Source organism: Pimephales promelas, chromosome 8 (assembly GCF_988280905.1).
Source record: "Pimephales promelas chromosome 8, fPimPro1.hap1.1, whole genome shotgun sequence".
NCBI classification, from domain to species: Eukaryota; Metazoa; Chordata; class Actinopteri; order Cypriniformes; family Leuciscidae; genus Pimephales; species Pimephales promelas.
In genome coordinates, this window is record NC_142776.1 from 7,582,289 (window position 1) to 7,597,696 (window position 15,408).

The 15,408-nt window shown below is 38.2% G+C and overlaps 1 protein-coding gene across 6 annotated transcripts in view; it reads left to right on the forward strand.

Moving 5' to 3' along the window:
* The window catches only part of kcnh7a (potassium channel, voltage gated eag related subfamily H, member 7a), a 60,383-nt gene that overhangs the window by 39,297 nt on the left and 5,678 nt on the right, over nucleotides 1-15,408 (forward strand). For 4 of the 6 annotated variants that reach the window (XM_039689457.2, XM_039689460.2, XM_039689459.2 and 1 more), the window contains 7 exons: nucleotides 3,747-4,172; nucleotides 4,443-4,842; nucleotides 7,737-7,937; nucleotides 9,096-9,350; nucleotides 12,205-12,410; nucleotides 13,338-13,446; nucleotides 13,851-14,057. In XM_039689457.2, coding sequence (XP_039545391.2) covers nucleotides 3,747-4,172; nucleotides 4,443-4,842; nucleotides 7,737-7,937; nucleotides 9,096-9,350; nucleotides 12,205-12,410; nucleotides 13,338-13,446; nucleotides 13,851-14,057 — 1,804 coding nt within the window. The remainder of the gene's footprint in view (nucleotides 1-3,746; nucleotides 4,173-4,442; nucleotides 4,843-7,736; nucleotides 7,938-9,095; nucleotides 9,351-12,204; nucleotides 12,411-13,337; nucleotides 13,447-13,850; nucleotides 14,058-15,408) is intronic. The other 2 variants (XM_039689462.2, XM_039689458.2) reach the window with 2 other exon arrangements.

The following is a 15,408-nucleotide window of genomic DNA, read 5'->3' on the forward strand; positions in this document are numbered from 1 at the left end:
TACATTTGTTTAGAGCTTTTTACTTTTCCTATTATTACCTGCTCGGCATCCATCATACTTGTCCAGCTCGTGGTAGCTCGTGTATGATCGTCAGAAGCTATGGATATTGCGGCAGCTCTGGACAAACATGGGTCTTGTTGTTTAGCCACCGCCACTCTCAGTCTTTCCAAAATTTTGACTGGCAATGACGCACAATGAACACATGTTTGTTCCACAGGCAAAGTTTGCATGTTTCGGGACCATACACACAATGTACATTGGGTGAGGGTCCCTGCCCGAGATATTTGCTCCACATGACGTTGGACACTGGTGGGATGCAACCTCCCTACTCTTCGACTCATTCCCTTTGTCTGGGGTGATGACTCGTCATAACACAAAATTGGTTCTAGTTAACCCTTCTAAATGCTTAATGTGTGAAGCCTGAACTTGACTTGACGCCACTGAAATTCTTATCGTTGTAATTTAATACGCAATAATCTGAAGAGAATAGCTCGCCTTGACTAAGACACTATTAACACTATCAAATCAGCTGATGTCGCCTTTAGTAGCAGAATCCATTGACGGTCCGTCTGATTGAGCAACAGAAATTTGGATGTGCTGAGAGAGCATCTAGTCCCTCATAGGAAGAAAGCGTGAATTGTTTCAGTAGGTGTTAACCTGAGTGATAAAGGAGACATATGTGGTTTAACAGGAGTTTCCATAGTTGGTCATGCCCAAGGATATTATAATTTTCTAAGCGAAGTTAGAAAAATAACCTTATTTAACATGCATGTATTATATAACCACATACTGTAGTATACACTCCAATGTCTGGAATAAGTAGTAGGAACTAATAATGAAACATGAAGTAAATAAAACTATATTATTATAGGACACAGCATAGTAGGGTTGAAAGTGTACATTATATGCATACATACACCATATGACTAAACACATATGCAAAATATTGTCTCAGTTTGTATCGCTCTCCCTCCTCTTCTGTCTATTTCTGTCAGTGGTGCTGTTTGTTTGCCACATTAAAGACTTGTTGCCCGTAACTAACCAGATGGCCAGTTACACACACAGATGGCTTGTTTCGTCTTTTTCATTCTTTGAGTCGTGCTGGTTGAAGAGTTGGACTCTAATTAAACTGGGTCTTGGCATCTAATCCTGAAACTCAGCCTCCCACGAATCCTCAACCTTTATGCCAAATGTGATTTCACTCTTTCTGATTGACCGCTTTTTAATAGTATCTCTTTATACTCTTTTTAATAATAATGAAAAACTTCTATACTATTCTATACTAATTATTAAGGATTTGGTCAGTGGGGTGGGGGTCTGTGTTTATTAATACTGTAAAAACTGCTAACCACTCTTTTATACATTCTGGTTCGGATTAATTGGCTACAGGTTGTCCGGTTAGAACAGTCTCACCATGTGACCATGTTTGTGGTTCTGCAACAAACAATATATAGAATATGAATAAACTTAATTGCAAATCTATATATATATAGTTTAACAAACTATATATATATAATAGTTTGTTAAACTCTGTTACTTGAAAATTTTTACTGTGCACTGAAAAAAAACTATCCTGCCTATAGCCTTAGTAATCCTGAAGACATTTATTAGCTTGTTCAGGTGTGTTTGAATAGGGTTAGAACTAAATTCTGCTCACAAACAGAGGCAGGGGAGATCGGGATAGTCCAATTCCAAGGGGTGACCTTTTCTACAAATACATTTATTTCACAAGGATGCATTAAATAAATCAAAAGTGCCAGTAAATACTTTTATAATATTTCAAAAACGTTCTATTTTATATAAATGCTCTTCCTTTGAACTTTCTATTTATCATAGATCATGTCAGGTTCCTTTATTAGATTCCTGGAAAAAAAAGGTTTAGTGGTTTACAGAAAAAATATGACGGATCATGTGACACTAAAGACTGGAGTAATGGCTGCTAAAAATTTAGCTTTGCCATCACAGGAATAAATTACATTTTAAAATATATTATAATAAAAATAAAATGGTTATTTTAAATTGTATTAACATTTCCTCCTGTGTGACCTCTTGGTGGCCGCAGCCCATGGACTTCCCAGCAGATGCCTACATTATTCAGCAAGTGTGTGCGTGAGAAGTGAGAGAACCCTCCATGAAACACAAATAAACAGGGTAGATGAAGGCTTGCCAATTACTGAAACAGAAAGCAAGAGGAAATTATCTCTCATCCTCTCTGTTTCAGTGGAGGAGTGGAGAGGAGAATTGCCTCTGTGACATTGAGACTGTCCTAGTACTTTGTCCCACACACATGCTGTCATAGTTTGCTGTACAAACTTAAGCAGCTGTTGACTCATTTCATTTGTAATAATAGGCACCCAGGGTATTTGTGTTTGCTGCTGTAATATAATGTGGTATATACTGTATAATGATGTGCATTAATTTGCTTACTGAACACCCAGGCTGGTCCTGTTCGTTCAGCCTGGTTCCCTGATGGGAAGGACATAACAGCCTTTCTGTTTGTAATTTTTTCTCTGGCTGAATAGTGTGCTGTGGTCCGTTATTAACTTATGGCTGCATCAGCCATGACCTGTCACCATGTGGCCTTCTCTCTGCTTTTCACATTACCATCTAAAAGCTGGATCATGAAATTTTCATCATAAGCAGTGATGTATTGCTCTCTCTTTCTTCAATTTCTCTTTCCCCAATATTTCTACAAAGGTTGACACAGTATCATGATCTTTCAGAAGAAAGTGTACTAGTTCCTCATCAAACCAAATAGATAATTTTTTTGAAATGAAGCTGCAAAAATGGTTTGATCAGAAAAGTTCATGATATTGGGACCTGAATATGATTTAAATGAACATAAAACCACCTAAGTTCATGCATCAATGGCTATTTATTGTTCAGGAACATGCTCTACCTTGAGCAACAGAATGAACTGTGCTGGTATCGAAAGAATAACTAATTTACAATTTTTATTCTTAATGATACAGTAGCAAAAACTGTGCATTTAATTCTAAGGGCCCTATTTTAATGATCTGCATAGTCTAAGCATACGGCTCAGGTGCTATTTTGCTATAGTGGATCCACTTTTAACGATTGGAAAAATGGTTGATGTCCCTATTCCATATTCTCTTTATGAGTAATGGGTGTGTTTTGGGCGTTATGTGCAATAAACCAATCAGAGTGTCATTTCCCATTCCCTTTAAAAGCCAGTTACACTTGCTCCTTGGTGGGAAAACAGAATGTGAAAAAAAATCTGAAATCTGGGATTCAAAATCCCAAATTTAGACAAATTTCTAAATTAAACTGAAAATCAACAGAATGTTTTAGTTCTAAATGAGTTAGGTTAAAACTGTCTTAAACTGCATAACAAGTTGCTCTTTGGATCATTTTTAAGTCACCCTCATCAGGATTTGCATAAACTATATACGTGTATACCTCAGCTTGGGTGCATGGTCATTTAAGTCAAAGTTTTTATTTTGTTTTTTTTTATTTTAAGACATTCTGAAATCCATAAACATGACCAATTGCCATACTAATAATCTAATTTCTAATTAAAAAAAAATATGATTATTAACATCATGAAAAATATAACTGAATCCAATTAAGATAAATAATCGTCACATTTGACACTGTGTAATGTGTACATTTCATACATGAGTCACTGTTGTTTCTAGTCTCTGAGTTAGCAGCTTCTGATATTGTTGCTTGTCACAATATAAAAGCACTATCGTTGCCATAGTAACCACATCTCTATACTTCAGGTGTTGTCGCTAGGCGCTGACGTGCTTCCAGAGTATAAGCTTCAGACACCAGGCATCAACAAGTTCACCATTCTACACTACAGCCCCTTTAAGGCAGTCTGGGATTGGCTGATTCTGCTGCTAGTCATCTACACCGCTATTTTCACGCCCTACAGTGCGGCCTTCCTTCTCAATGACCTGGAGGAGGAGAGGAGACGTGAGTGTGGTTATTCCTGCAGTCCTCTCAACGTGGTGGACCTCATAGTGGACATTATGTTTATTGTAGACATTCTTATCAATTTCCGGACTACGTACGTCAACGCCAATGAGGAGGTGGTCAGCCATCCAGCTAAGATAGCTGTGCATTACTTCAAGGGGTGGTTCTTCATAGACATGGTGGCAGCCATACCCTTTGACCTGCTCATATTTGAGGCAGGATCAGAAGAGGTGAGCATATGTATACGAGTAATTTACAATTACGGCTTTTTCATGCTATTCGTTGTTCAAAGTCTAGTGACTATTTAAAAAAATGGTATTAAATATGATATACACCAACAGCTGAGATTTAATGCTTAAATATGGATAGAGATATGAATATATGACAGACTGTTTTAGCTTTCTTGCAATAAATAGCTTGTCATTTTTTTTATCTAAATACATTATTTACATACTTATTTGCATGTAAGCATGAATATATGTTTGCACTCTCTTGTTCAGACAACGACTCTGATTGGCTTACTGAAGACTGCCAGACTTCTCCGATTGGTCCGTGTTGCACGGAAGCTGGATCGTTACTCAGAGTATGGTGCGGCTGTCCTCATGCTCCTCATGTGTATATTTGCGCTGATTGCTCATTGGTTGGCTTGCATATGGTATGCAATCGGCAACGTGGAGAGGCCCTATCTGGCGCACACGATTGGCTGGTTGGATAATCTGGGCATGTCCATCGGCAAGCAGTACAACGTCAGTGACCGCTCCTCGGGCCCCTCCATCAGGGACAAGTATGTGACAGCACTGTATTTCACATTCAGCAGTCTGACCAGCGTGGGGTTTGGAAATGTGTCGCCAAATACCAACTCAGAGAAGATCTTCTCCATCTGTGTCATGCTCATTGGCTGTGGGTATCAATATGTTGCACCTTTAAAATTTAACTTATGCCATCAGCACCGCAAAGGTCACCTTTGTTGATCCTGGATATTGTGTTGATCCTGGAACAACATTTCTGTCTGAAAATTTCCTCTTAACCCCATCCCTGCCCCTAAATCTACCCATAATTTATCCCTAAAATCAGAAGGAGATGATAGGTGAATAACACTGATGTAGAAGCTTCTAAACTTAAACATGACATAAACTTTAAAGGGTTAGTTCACCCAAAAATGAAAATTAAGTCATTAATTACTCACCCCCATGCTGTACCAACCCCGTAAGACCTTTGTTCATCTTCGGAACACAAATTAAGATATTTTTGATTAAATTTGAGAGCTGTATCACTACAACATAGACTGCCTAAGGGACTGGCTCTTGACGGCCCAGAAAGTCAATGAAGAAAATGTTTAAATATTCCATGTGACTACCGTGGCTCAACTATAAGTTTATCAAGTGACGAGAATACTTTTTGTGCGAAAAAACAAACAAAAATAACGACTTTATTCGACTATTCCTTTTCTTCCTTGTTGGCCTGAAACGAGACTTCAAGACGATTTCCACGAAGCATGCGCGAGAATTGCAATCTCCTTCAACTACTTCAGTTCAGTTCTCGCGCATGCGCCGTGGAAATCGTCTTGAAGTCTCGTTTCAGGCCAACAAGGAAGAAAAGGAATAGTCGAATAAAGTCGTTATTTTTGTTTGTTTTGTTCGCACAGAAAGTACTCTCGTCGCTTAATAAACTTATAGTTGACCCACTGTAGTCACATGGAATATTTAAACATTTTCTTCATTGACTTTCTGGGCCGTCAAGAGCCAGTCCCTTAGGCAGTCTATGTTGTAGGGATACAGCTCTCAAATTTAATCAAAAATATCTTCATTTGTGTTCCGAAGACGAACGAAGGTCTTACGGGGTTGGTACAGCATGGGGGTGAGTAATTAATGACTTAATTTTCATTTTTGGGTGAACTAACCCTTTAAACGTGTACCTTAGATCTGATTGGTTGATTGAAATGTTCTTCCAGGATCAAAGATGTTCCAGGAACATGTTGCACTTGGTCAAATCAATTGGTTCATCCCCTTAACCTACCAATCACAGAAAACAATCTGCATTTTTACATTTTCGGAAATGCTGTTTTCCTCATTGGGAGAAAAAAATGTCCAGACAAGGATTTGGCATATTACGCGTATGCACGCAGGGCACGCACAAAGAAGTCTCTTCTGCTCACCAAGGCTGCATTTATTTGATCCAAAATACAACAAAAACTGTAATATTGTGAAATATTTTTGGCAGTATCTGAGGTTTTCACAAAAAATTAGCTCATTAAGATGCTCCAGATAGCAATTCAACATCTAAAAGTATCTTTTTTTGTTTGTTTTCTGAGAGGAGTACCTTTCCTTTGTCCATGAAAAAATGCCGTTTTTCTCTGCTCACTTCTTGATGACTGCCACTTCCCCTCAGCACAAGTTTGGTTTATGTTTTTAAAGCGCAGCATTCCAAATTTGTGAATATTTGATATCATCAGTCTGAACCAATGAAATGTGATTTTCAAACTCATGCTGATGTAAACAAAATAATCTTACTTGCACTGACGTATAGATCCAAAGCATGAGCACCAAGGCCTGACAACGATCCTGATATACACAGATTATATACACAGAATACAAAATATCTGTCTTCACTGCCAGTATTCACGCAAACATTATCTGGGTTAACTGTTGGGGAAAAACATCCCATGTTTATCATTATATTAGATCAGTGCTGTACAGTAGGTCTTATAAATAGGCTGACTTTTTCATTAATGTTAATCAAACAATTGTGGTATCGTGGAGAAAAAAAAATCAATATATATTTTTCCTCTAGATATTTGATTTTTACTTGGCGTCTGCCAAATTTGGTGTTATTCCCAGGGATTTTAAGGTATGGTTGCTTTGTTTTTGTTTTGGAACCCACAGAAAACTTTAACTCTTGGAATATTTTCTCAAAATTGACTTTACTGACTCTGTCAACTAGCTTGCTACAGGCTTTTTTGTCTGATTCCGACAAATCATACATCATTTTAAAGTTTTTTTATTTATTAGAGAATGTAAAAAAAAAAAAAACTCGATTTTGAAAACTTGCTCATTGCAACTCTGCAAATATTTTAAAATGCAATTTAGTCTGGTGTTGCCAAATTTCAATGTTCAGCATCATTAGCCCAGTCTTAAGTGTCACCTCATCCTTCTAATATGCTGATTTGCTGCTCAAGAAACATTGATTGTTATTATCAATGTTGAAAACGGTGTACTTTTTGCAGTATCCATAGGCACTTTTGATCAATTTAATGAGATGAGTTCTTATCATGTGACACTGAAGACTAGAGAGATGATGCTAAAAATTCTGCTTTGCCAACACAGGAAAACTGCATTTTAAAATATATTCAAATAGAAAGCAGTTATTTTAAATTATATGTCTTAATGAAACACATTTTTTTTTAAACTTCTATTTGCAACAAATGTTTTTCATTTGAAATTTCTGTTCATCAAAGAATTCTTTAAAAATGTATCATGGTTTACACTAAAATATTAAGCAGCAGAACTGTTTTCAACATTGAATATAACCAAAAACGTTACTTTAGCAACAAATCAGCATATTAGAATGATTTCTTAACGTATTACAGGAATTGTCTCTGGAGTAGATTGCATTTGAGAGTATGTTAAAGATAGAATGTTTAAAAGTATGTTCACAATATTAATTTTTATGTATAAATGTTTTGATCAAATAAATACCTTGGTGAGCATAAGAGACTTTCAAAAACATTGAAAAAATAAAAATGACTTTATAAATGACTTGAGTTCTGACCTTTGCCTCCTCCCTTTGTATTCTAGCTCTGATGTATGCTAGTATCTTTGGGAATGTGTCTGCTATAATTCAGCGACTGTACTCTGGAACAGCTCGGTACCATCTGCAGATGCTTCGGGTCAAGGAATTCATTCGCTTTCACCAGATCCCAAACCCGCTGAGGCAAAGATTAGAGGAGTACTTCCAACATGCGTGGACTTACACCAATGGCATCGACATGAACATGGTACGAGCCAGGCTTTTTTTCCCTACTAAATATGAATTACTGTCATTGAATGAATACATGCATTGGTGTCACTGTGTTAGCTATCTAGTCTTTATATTAACATATGTATCTCAATCACACAGTATTAATGTCAAATGTGTTCATGTGTCTACGCAGTGATCTGATATGCATTCTCTTTCTTATACGCACTCAAACGGACTGACTTCAACACCCTGGTGAGCAGGAGGTATAGAGTAATGTTTGCTTTTTATCCAAAAAGCTGCAGCCATTTGATCTTAAATGTTTTCATATTGACTGTATATTTTATAGAAGCATACAGTTGATTTTAAACTGTATAACCTTGAGCAGTGTTGGATATATGTGTACCGTTTTATGAGGTAAGGGTAGTCTCAATGTTATAGTCAATGTTACATTTAATGACTGATGTTAAATCAAAAACTCTGTTCTCAAAGCTAATGGTACTGTGAAAAAAAGCGTACTGTGACTCATCCTGCATGCAGGCATTTCTATTTCAGTTAATTTCCTTCAATTAAGTTTCACTTTGATGGACCTAGGTCATATTGACATTTCCTGTTTTGTTAGGCATCAGATTTAGTTAGTCAGATAGATAGTTACTGCAGGTTAAAAAAAGCAGGCTGCCTTTTTTACACCTGGCTGGGGGACTACTGATGAAAATTAGCACTTTTGAGCTAACTCGGGTACATTTACATTGTTTTAATGTTGGTTAATGCACACTGTCCCCTTTCAAACAAAGAGACAAATGCATAAATATATTTCCATGAGAGTCATTGTTGTTCCCTGGCTGACATCCCAAATCCAATTTTAAACAAGAAACAGTGTTTTATAGATGAATCAGAAATATTGGGAGAAAACGTAAGTGGCAGTTGCATTTTCCTCTGTTTAATGTGCCATATATAATTTTTGATGAAGCTAGAGCAAATTAAAGGCTAAAACAATGCAATGCAGCAGAAACAAAGGATCCCCGATGTATTCATACTTTGCTTCATCTTTTATGTATTTGCAGTTGAGGGAGACAGGGCTATATTAGCATTGTATTATCTGAGCTGTAACGCAAAGCTCTTAAAAACCGGCAATCATTCTGCCCTCCTTCTCATGGAGAACACTCTTTCTGTCCTTTTCTCGCTCTTCCCGTCTCTGCAGGTACTGAAGGGCTTTCCAGAATGCCTGCAGGCTGATATTTGTCTTCATCTGAATACAAGTTTGCTCCAGAGTTGCAAGGCGTTTGGCGGAGCGACCAAAGGATGCCTTCGGGCACTGGCAATGCGCTTTAAGACCACCCATGCCCCACCAGGTGACACGCTGGTGCATTGTGGGGATGTTATCACAGCCCTCTACTTTCTCGCCAGGGGATCCATCGAGATTCTGAGGGACGACATAGTGGTGGCTATCTTGGGTGAGCAATAAACAATTAAACAAACCTTCACTGTAAGCCTTAACTTAATGGTGATGACATCTCACTAACTTACAATCTATATTTAAAATGGAGTTTGTTCCATGACTTTCACACAGTGTCACAATCAGCCCTTGTAAGGGTCAAACCTTTTGTCCTTTGGTTGCTGGGCCAGATCTTTTTAACCATGATGCTTTACCACCGCATAATAAATTACCTTTTTCATATTGTTCTAAAGATTTTTGCATAATCTTTCATCAAAACTTCTCTGAAATGTCCCATTCTGCTTCCAGTTGAGCGTTTTGCCTTATGGAAGTTAAATGCTTTACAGATGCTACTAACTTCACATCTAAAAGGCTGGCCTATATATATATATAAACAAACACACACATACTGTATAGTACAGTATCAATGTCCAAATAGCAGATTACTGGAATGCTGTGGAAATTGGGTGGCTTACTATATGGCACTTGCACACTCATCTAAATTTAATATAAAAAGCTCAGAGGCTCACAAGGTAATAAAGACTTAATGAAAAAAGTGCTGTCCTTCATTCAAGGATATCTCTCCTGTGATGAGCTCATCATGTTTTTATAGATGGAGAGAGACTGAAATAGAGGAAAGCTGAGGGAAAATGAGAGAACAAGGGAGAGACAGGTTGTAATTAAATAAGAAGATGCGGGAATGAGATTGGCAGCAGTGTGGTACATGTTTCCCTTGTTCATTAGATTTGCAATGTGTCACTTAGTGTGACAGAAAGCCCAGTGACAGCGCTAGTTTCATTTTTTACAGGCACATTAATAAACTCGCGCTCACATGCTTAGAGTCTCCAGTCACATCGTTGCAGCGGGCAGGTGGAGCAGGGTAAGCCGAATTTAAATGGTCCATCCCTCTTCCTACGCAATCTGGCTTTAACAGAATAAGGCCAGGGGAAGAAAAAGAGACGCACACTAACATACCCGTGCAACTCAGCAGAAACTTTCCGTAAACTGCACGAATTTGCTGAGAGAAGCTACCTCCTGCTTCATATGTACTGTATTCTTAGGTCTCAGTTGAAGAATCACTACCTCAGCAAGAATTTGTCGTCTTACGAAAGTGTTGCAGATGGACACTCAATTATTGTACACTAATTCTGGCTCTGGTTTGGCCTCTGTTATTCTATTAACATATTGCTTATAGCCTCACCTCAAATCCTTAAAGGGTTAGTTCACCCAAAAATGAAAATTCTGTCAGTATTTACTCACCCTCATGTTGTTCCAACCCCGTAAGACCTTCGTTCATCTTCGGAACATGAATTAAGATATTTTTGATGAAATCTGAGAGCTGGATCACTCCTCCATACTAGTCCATAGGCTTCTTGAGGGATTGAAACTTGCCGGACTCGAAAAGTTATTAAAGACATCGTTAAAATAGTCCAAGTGACTACAGTGGCTCAATCTCAACGACGAGAGAACTTTTTGTGCGCAAAAAACAACAAAAATAACGACTTTATTTAAACTATTCATTTACTTTTCTCTCTGCCTCGAGTCAGGTTACTAGTTTAATAACGTAAGCTTCTGTTATTGTACGTCACACGCATGACCAGCGTCGGCCAATAGTGAGCCTACGTGTGACGTAGCTCTACGCTATCACACTATGTTAACTGACTAGAGGCCCATAGAGAAGGAAGTGAATAGTTGAAATAAAGTAGTTATTTTTGTTTGTTTTTGCGCACAAAAAGTATTCTCGACGCTTGATAAACTTAAGATTGAGCCACTGTAGTCACTTGGACTATTTTAATGATGTCTTTAATGATGGCAAGTTTCAATCCCTCAAGAAGCCTATGGACTAGTATGCAGGAGTGATCCAGCTCTCAGATTTCATCAAAAATATCTTAATTTGTGTTCCGAAGATGAACGAAGGTCTTACGGGGTTGGAACAACATGAGGGTGAGTAAATACTGACAGAATTTTCATTTTTGGGTGAACTATCCCTTTAATGTGCAATATACAGCACCAATGGCTTCAGCCACGACCCTGAGCCAGATTTAAATACGATGGCAGGTGGCCGCTGCCCAGGTGGCTGTCGTTTGTTTGTTAGGGCTGACCTTTAATATGCATCACTACAGAAATGTGCTGTCAGGCCTTGACTTTTCTGTTGGCACAAGTCCTCAAGAAGCTTGCATTGGCTTTCAGAAATATGTGCTCACATCAGTGACGTGAGTTTTCAATCAGTGGAAGCCTTTTTCTGCCACGAAACAAAATATATTTTAAAAATTCTCGCAATTTAGATTATTTTCTCAAAATTTTAAGTTTGCATCTTGAAATTCTGACTATCTCTTAAGAGGTGCCTAATTTCATTGATGGAAAAGTGTGTCTGAGAAAATTGTTATAAACAGAAAAATGGCTAAATTGAGACATTTTGGTTTTTAGAGGTCTAAATTCAGAATTGTGAGGAAAAAGTCATACCTTTTTATTCTGTTGTATTTTAATAAAAAATAGTACCGTCTTCATATTGTATTCAGTATGTAGTAAGGATCAAGTTAGAAGGTGCCAATATATTTACAGTTGCTGGTCGAAATTTCGCAAGTGAAATCAAGTTATTTCAACAGGAATCCTCCAAGCGATCAGAATTCCCTGTTCAGATTTTGCTACGTGGTTTGAAAGTGACTTCTGTGTGAAGTGTGCTTCATACATCGCTACTACTGTAGACAATAGACTGTTTTTGCCCGTGAAATTTTGCCTACATACAATCACACACTCTAATTTGGAAACTTGCTTTCCCCTTCTCACTCTTGGTCCATTTTCTTCATTGTTCATCGCTTTCAAATCTTCTCTCCCCTCTCTTGTCCTCTGATCACTTTACGCCCACCTCTCAGGTAAGAATGATATTTTTGGAGAGATGATTCATCTGTACGCCAAGCCGGGGAAAGCCAACGCAGATGTTCGAGCGCTGAGCTACTGCGACCTGCACACCATCCACAGAGAGGATCTTCTGGAGGTTCTGGACATGTATCCTGAATTCTCTGACTACTTCCTGTCCAATCTGGAGCTCACCTTTAACCTGCGTGATGAGAACACCAAGGTAAAGCAGCAAGCTATTAACTTACAGTTTTGGAATAAAAGAGGAATGTACTATGCAAAAATACACTAACATTCACTATGTAAAGCTCCCTCCGCAGTCTAGTCTACCCAGACCCTTTATGGAAACTAAGTAAAAACGTCTTCAGAAATCACAGTAATGAGCACATTAATAAAAATATTTATAAAACGTTGTTAATATTACTGTAGCTTCGGGTGTACAGTGAAAAACACAAACATCAGGGTGTTGTGCTACAGAAATAAAAATGTCTGATGAAAAAACAGTATTCAATTAATATTCAGCAACTTGGATCATTTAAATGCCAGTATGAATTAGGCCAGTAGTTTTCACATGTGAAGATACTCTAGTCCTTCATAATAGTTTAGATGAACATTTACAAATAGAAGTCTTAAATTTATACTGGAGCTTTCAAGATTTAAAAAGGACGAGATAAAAGATAACTTAAAAGAAAATGTAAATGAATGAAATCTATGTTAAAAAAAAACTATGGGTCTTATCCAGATCCTTATCAAGTAAATGATGAACAGGCAAAGTCATGGAGCTTTTAAATATTGTCTTGGACATACATTTTATGTTGTTATTCTAATAATCTTCCTTTTCCTTGAGCCATTGAGTTGTTTTTCAGTGAGTAATGACTTCAGTTTTGGTCTGTTCCTCTTGGCATGGGCTTTATTAATTACATTTATGGTGCACTTTTCTGTCATTTTGCAGTTTGACAGCCCCAGTCTCCATTCACTGTCATTATATTTAAAGAATAGTCCTTCACAAAAGACAAAAAATTCAAAAAGCTTTTAGGTTCCTCAGAGGAAAGCCAGTCTGTTTTTCCCATACTAATGTTGGTGCAGTAAATAAAGTTAAAAGCCGTTTAATGCTTTTCCTAATGTGATCGTCATTTCTTGTGTGTGGCAGGGCGCCACCACAGCTCCTCAGAGGAACGTTTACACGGCAGTGAGTGACTCAGACACTGAAGACCCTGACGTCAAGACTAAACCCGGCTTTAAGAGGAACCACTCCTCAGGTCAGGACCTTCTCCTCATGTTCTGCTCTCATTTTTCTGTCTTCCTCTCCTCCATTGTTCTCTCCTTTTTTCGGTTCCTCCTTTGTTTCCCTCCCCTCCTCTTTCCACCCATCTCTTTTCTCTCCCCGCTGGGTTTCAAGCTGTTGCCATGGTGATTGTTGGCCACAGACAGATGTTTATCGTGTGGTTGCAACGTGACAGATTTTACCTGGACGGTCAAGAGCTGTTTTATCCCCCGTCCCTGTATAACCTGCCGTTTGGATTATTTATCCCAGCCAAATCTCTCACTCTTCCTCTCTTCCTGGCACACTCTCTTTTTTTTCTTTGTTCAAGGTGCAATCTGGGGAGGGACCGTGAGTAGAGTACCATGTGTGTAATTCTGTGAGGGCGTTGTGTTCTTTCAGGTTCTCCGAGCAGACCGAACGGGACAGACCAGGAAAGGGGAAGAGATGGAGAGGTTCACACGTTCCCTAGAAGGGAGGAGGAGGAAGAGGAGGGTGAGGAAGTGACAGCGAGGCCTTTGAGTTTGGGTCAATCCCTTCCTTACAACCTGAACACCATCCATGACATATACAGTAAAGATTGTGTTGAAAACAATCTGTTTCATAAAGGTATAACATACATTAATGTACTCATTCATAAGGGTGTCTACTGTAAAAAGTGGTTGGAAGCATACTGTATCAAGATGTTTATAATGCTCTGTAATACAAATTGAAATTCATCTATTCATTGTAAACAGTTACAATATACATAGAATATAAAACATTATGAATGATGGGAAACATGAAGTTTTTCAAGGCTTTGAACCAATTGATTCGAACTCTTTCGAAGCGGTCGAAACACCACACACTGGTGACCCCTACTGGTCAGAACAGAGGAAATGCAACAAAAACTCGGACCAAATGTTCATAAACAAACCAACACCTTTTACAAACCCACTGCAAATGTTTTATTGAAAGTACATTCTATCAAATGCAATTGACTAATCATCTAATAAGATTACATATAAACTTTATGTGTAATATGTGTTATTTGATCAATTTTCAGGGCTTGTTTTATTTAACAGGCCAATAAGAGACTATTAAAGGTACAATATGCAGGATTTTGCAGTAAAATATCCAAAAACCACTGTTAGGCCAATGTTATATATTTTGTTTAGTTGATTACTTACAATATCCCAAATGTTTCCAATTATTTGTAAATCGTGAGAAAATTGCGATTTTTAACCAAGGAAACGGGGCGTGTGAGCAGGGGTGAGGAGTCACCAGTCAAGGACGTCATATCCGCGTTACCCCCGGTTTTCGCCAGGTTTGACCTCGTACTGCAATAGTAACCATGGCGACAGACGTGGACAACTGGGTCGGTTATGCCCGTTATGTGTGCTCAACAGCGTTGAGCGTCCCTAGCAGGGTTTTGTTCAAACATTATGGACCATGGCAAGCAGATTTTGAGACAAAAAGAGGACTAAAACAAAGATCAACATCTTTCGAGATGCCGAGAGCTCCAAATCTACGACTAACTTCGACTTGACAGAGATGTGAGTGTTGCATGTTGAAGTGAGCAAATCAATGTATAAAAAACTAATCAATGTTATATAGTTCAACATGATGAAAAGTTCGAATATGATCTGTATGTTATTCTCTAATGTTAATCTAGCTTAGTCTCATACAGCCAACAAACAACCTAACAACATTCCAATGCCATTTAGTGTTGGTGAAACTGTTAGGGCAAGTGAAGCAGCGCTGCGTTACCTCAAGTTTAATTCCTGACCTGTGTGAGTAATTCAGCGTGTAGTCCAGTAGAATTAAATGTCCTTATTCCTTTATATCCGCGGGACTCGCGTTGCGTGTGGCGCTGGTATACTTCTAGCAATCGCGCCCTCCTTCATACTACAGTCATCTTAAAAACATCAATGTATTCACTCATCCATAAAAGATCCATCAGCTTGACGACAAGATCCAT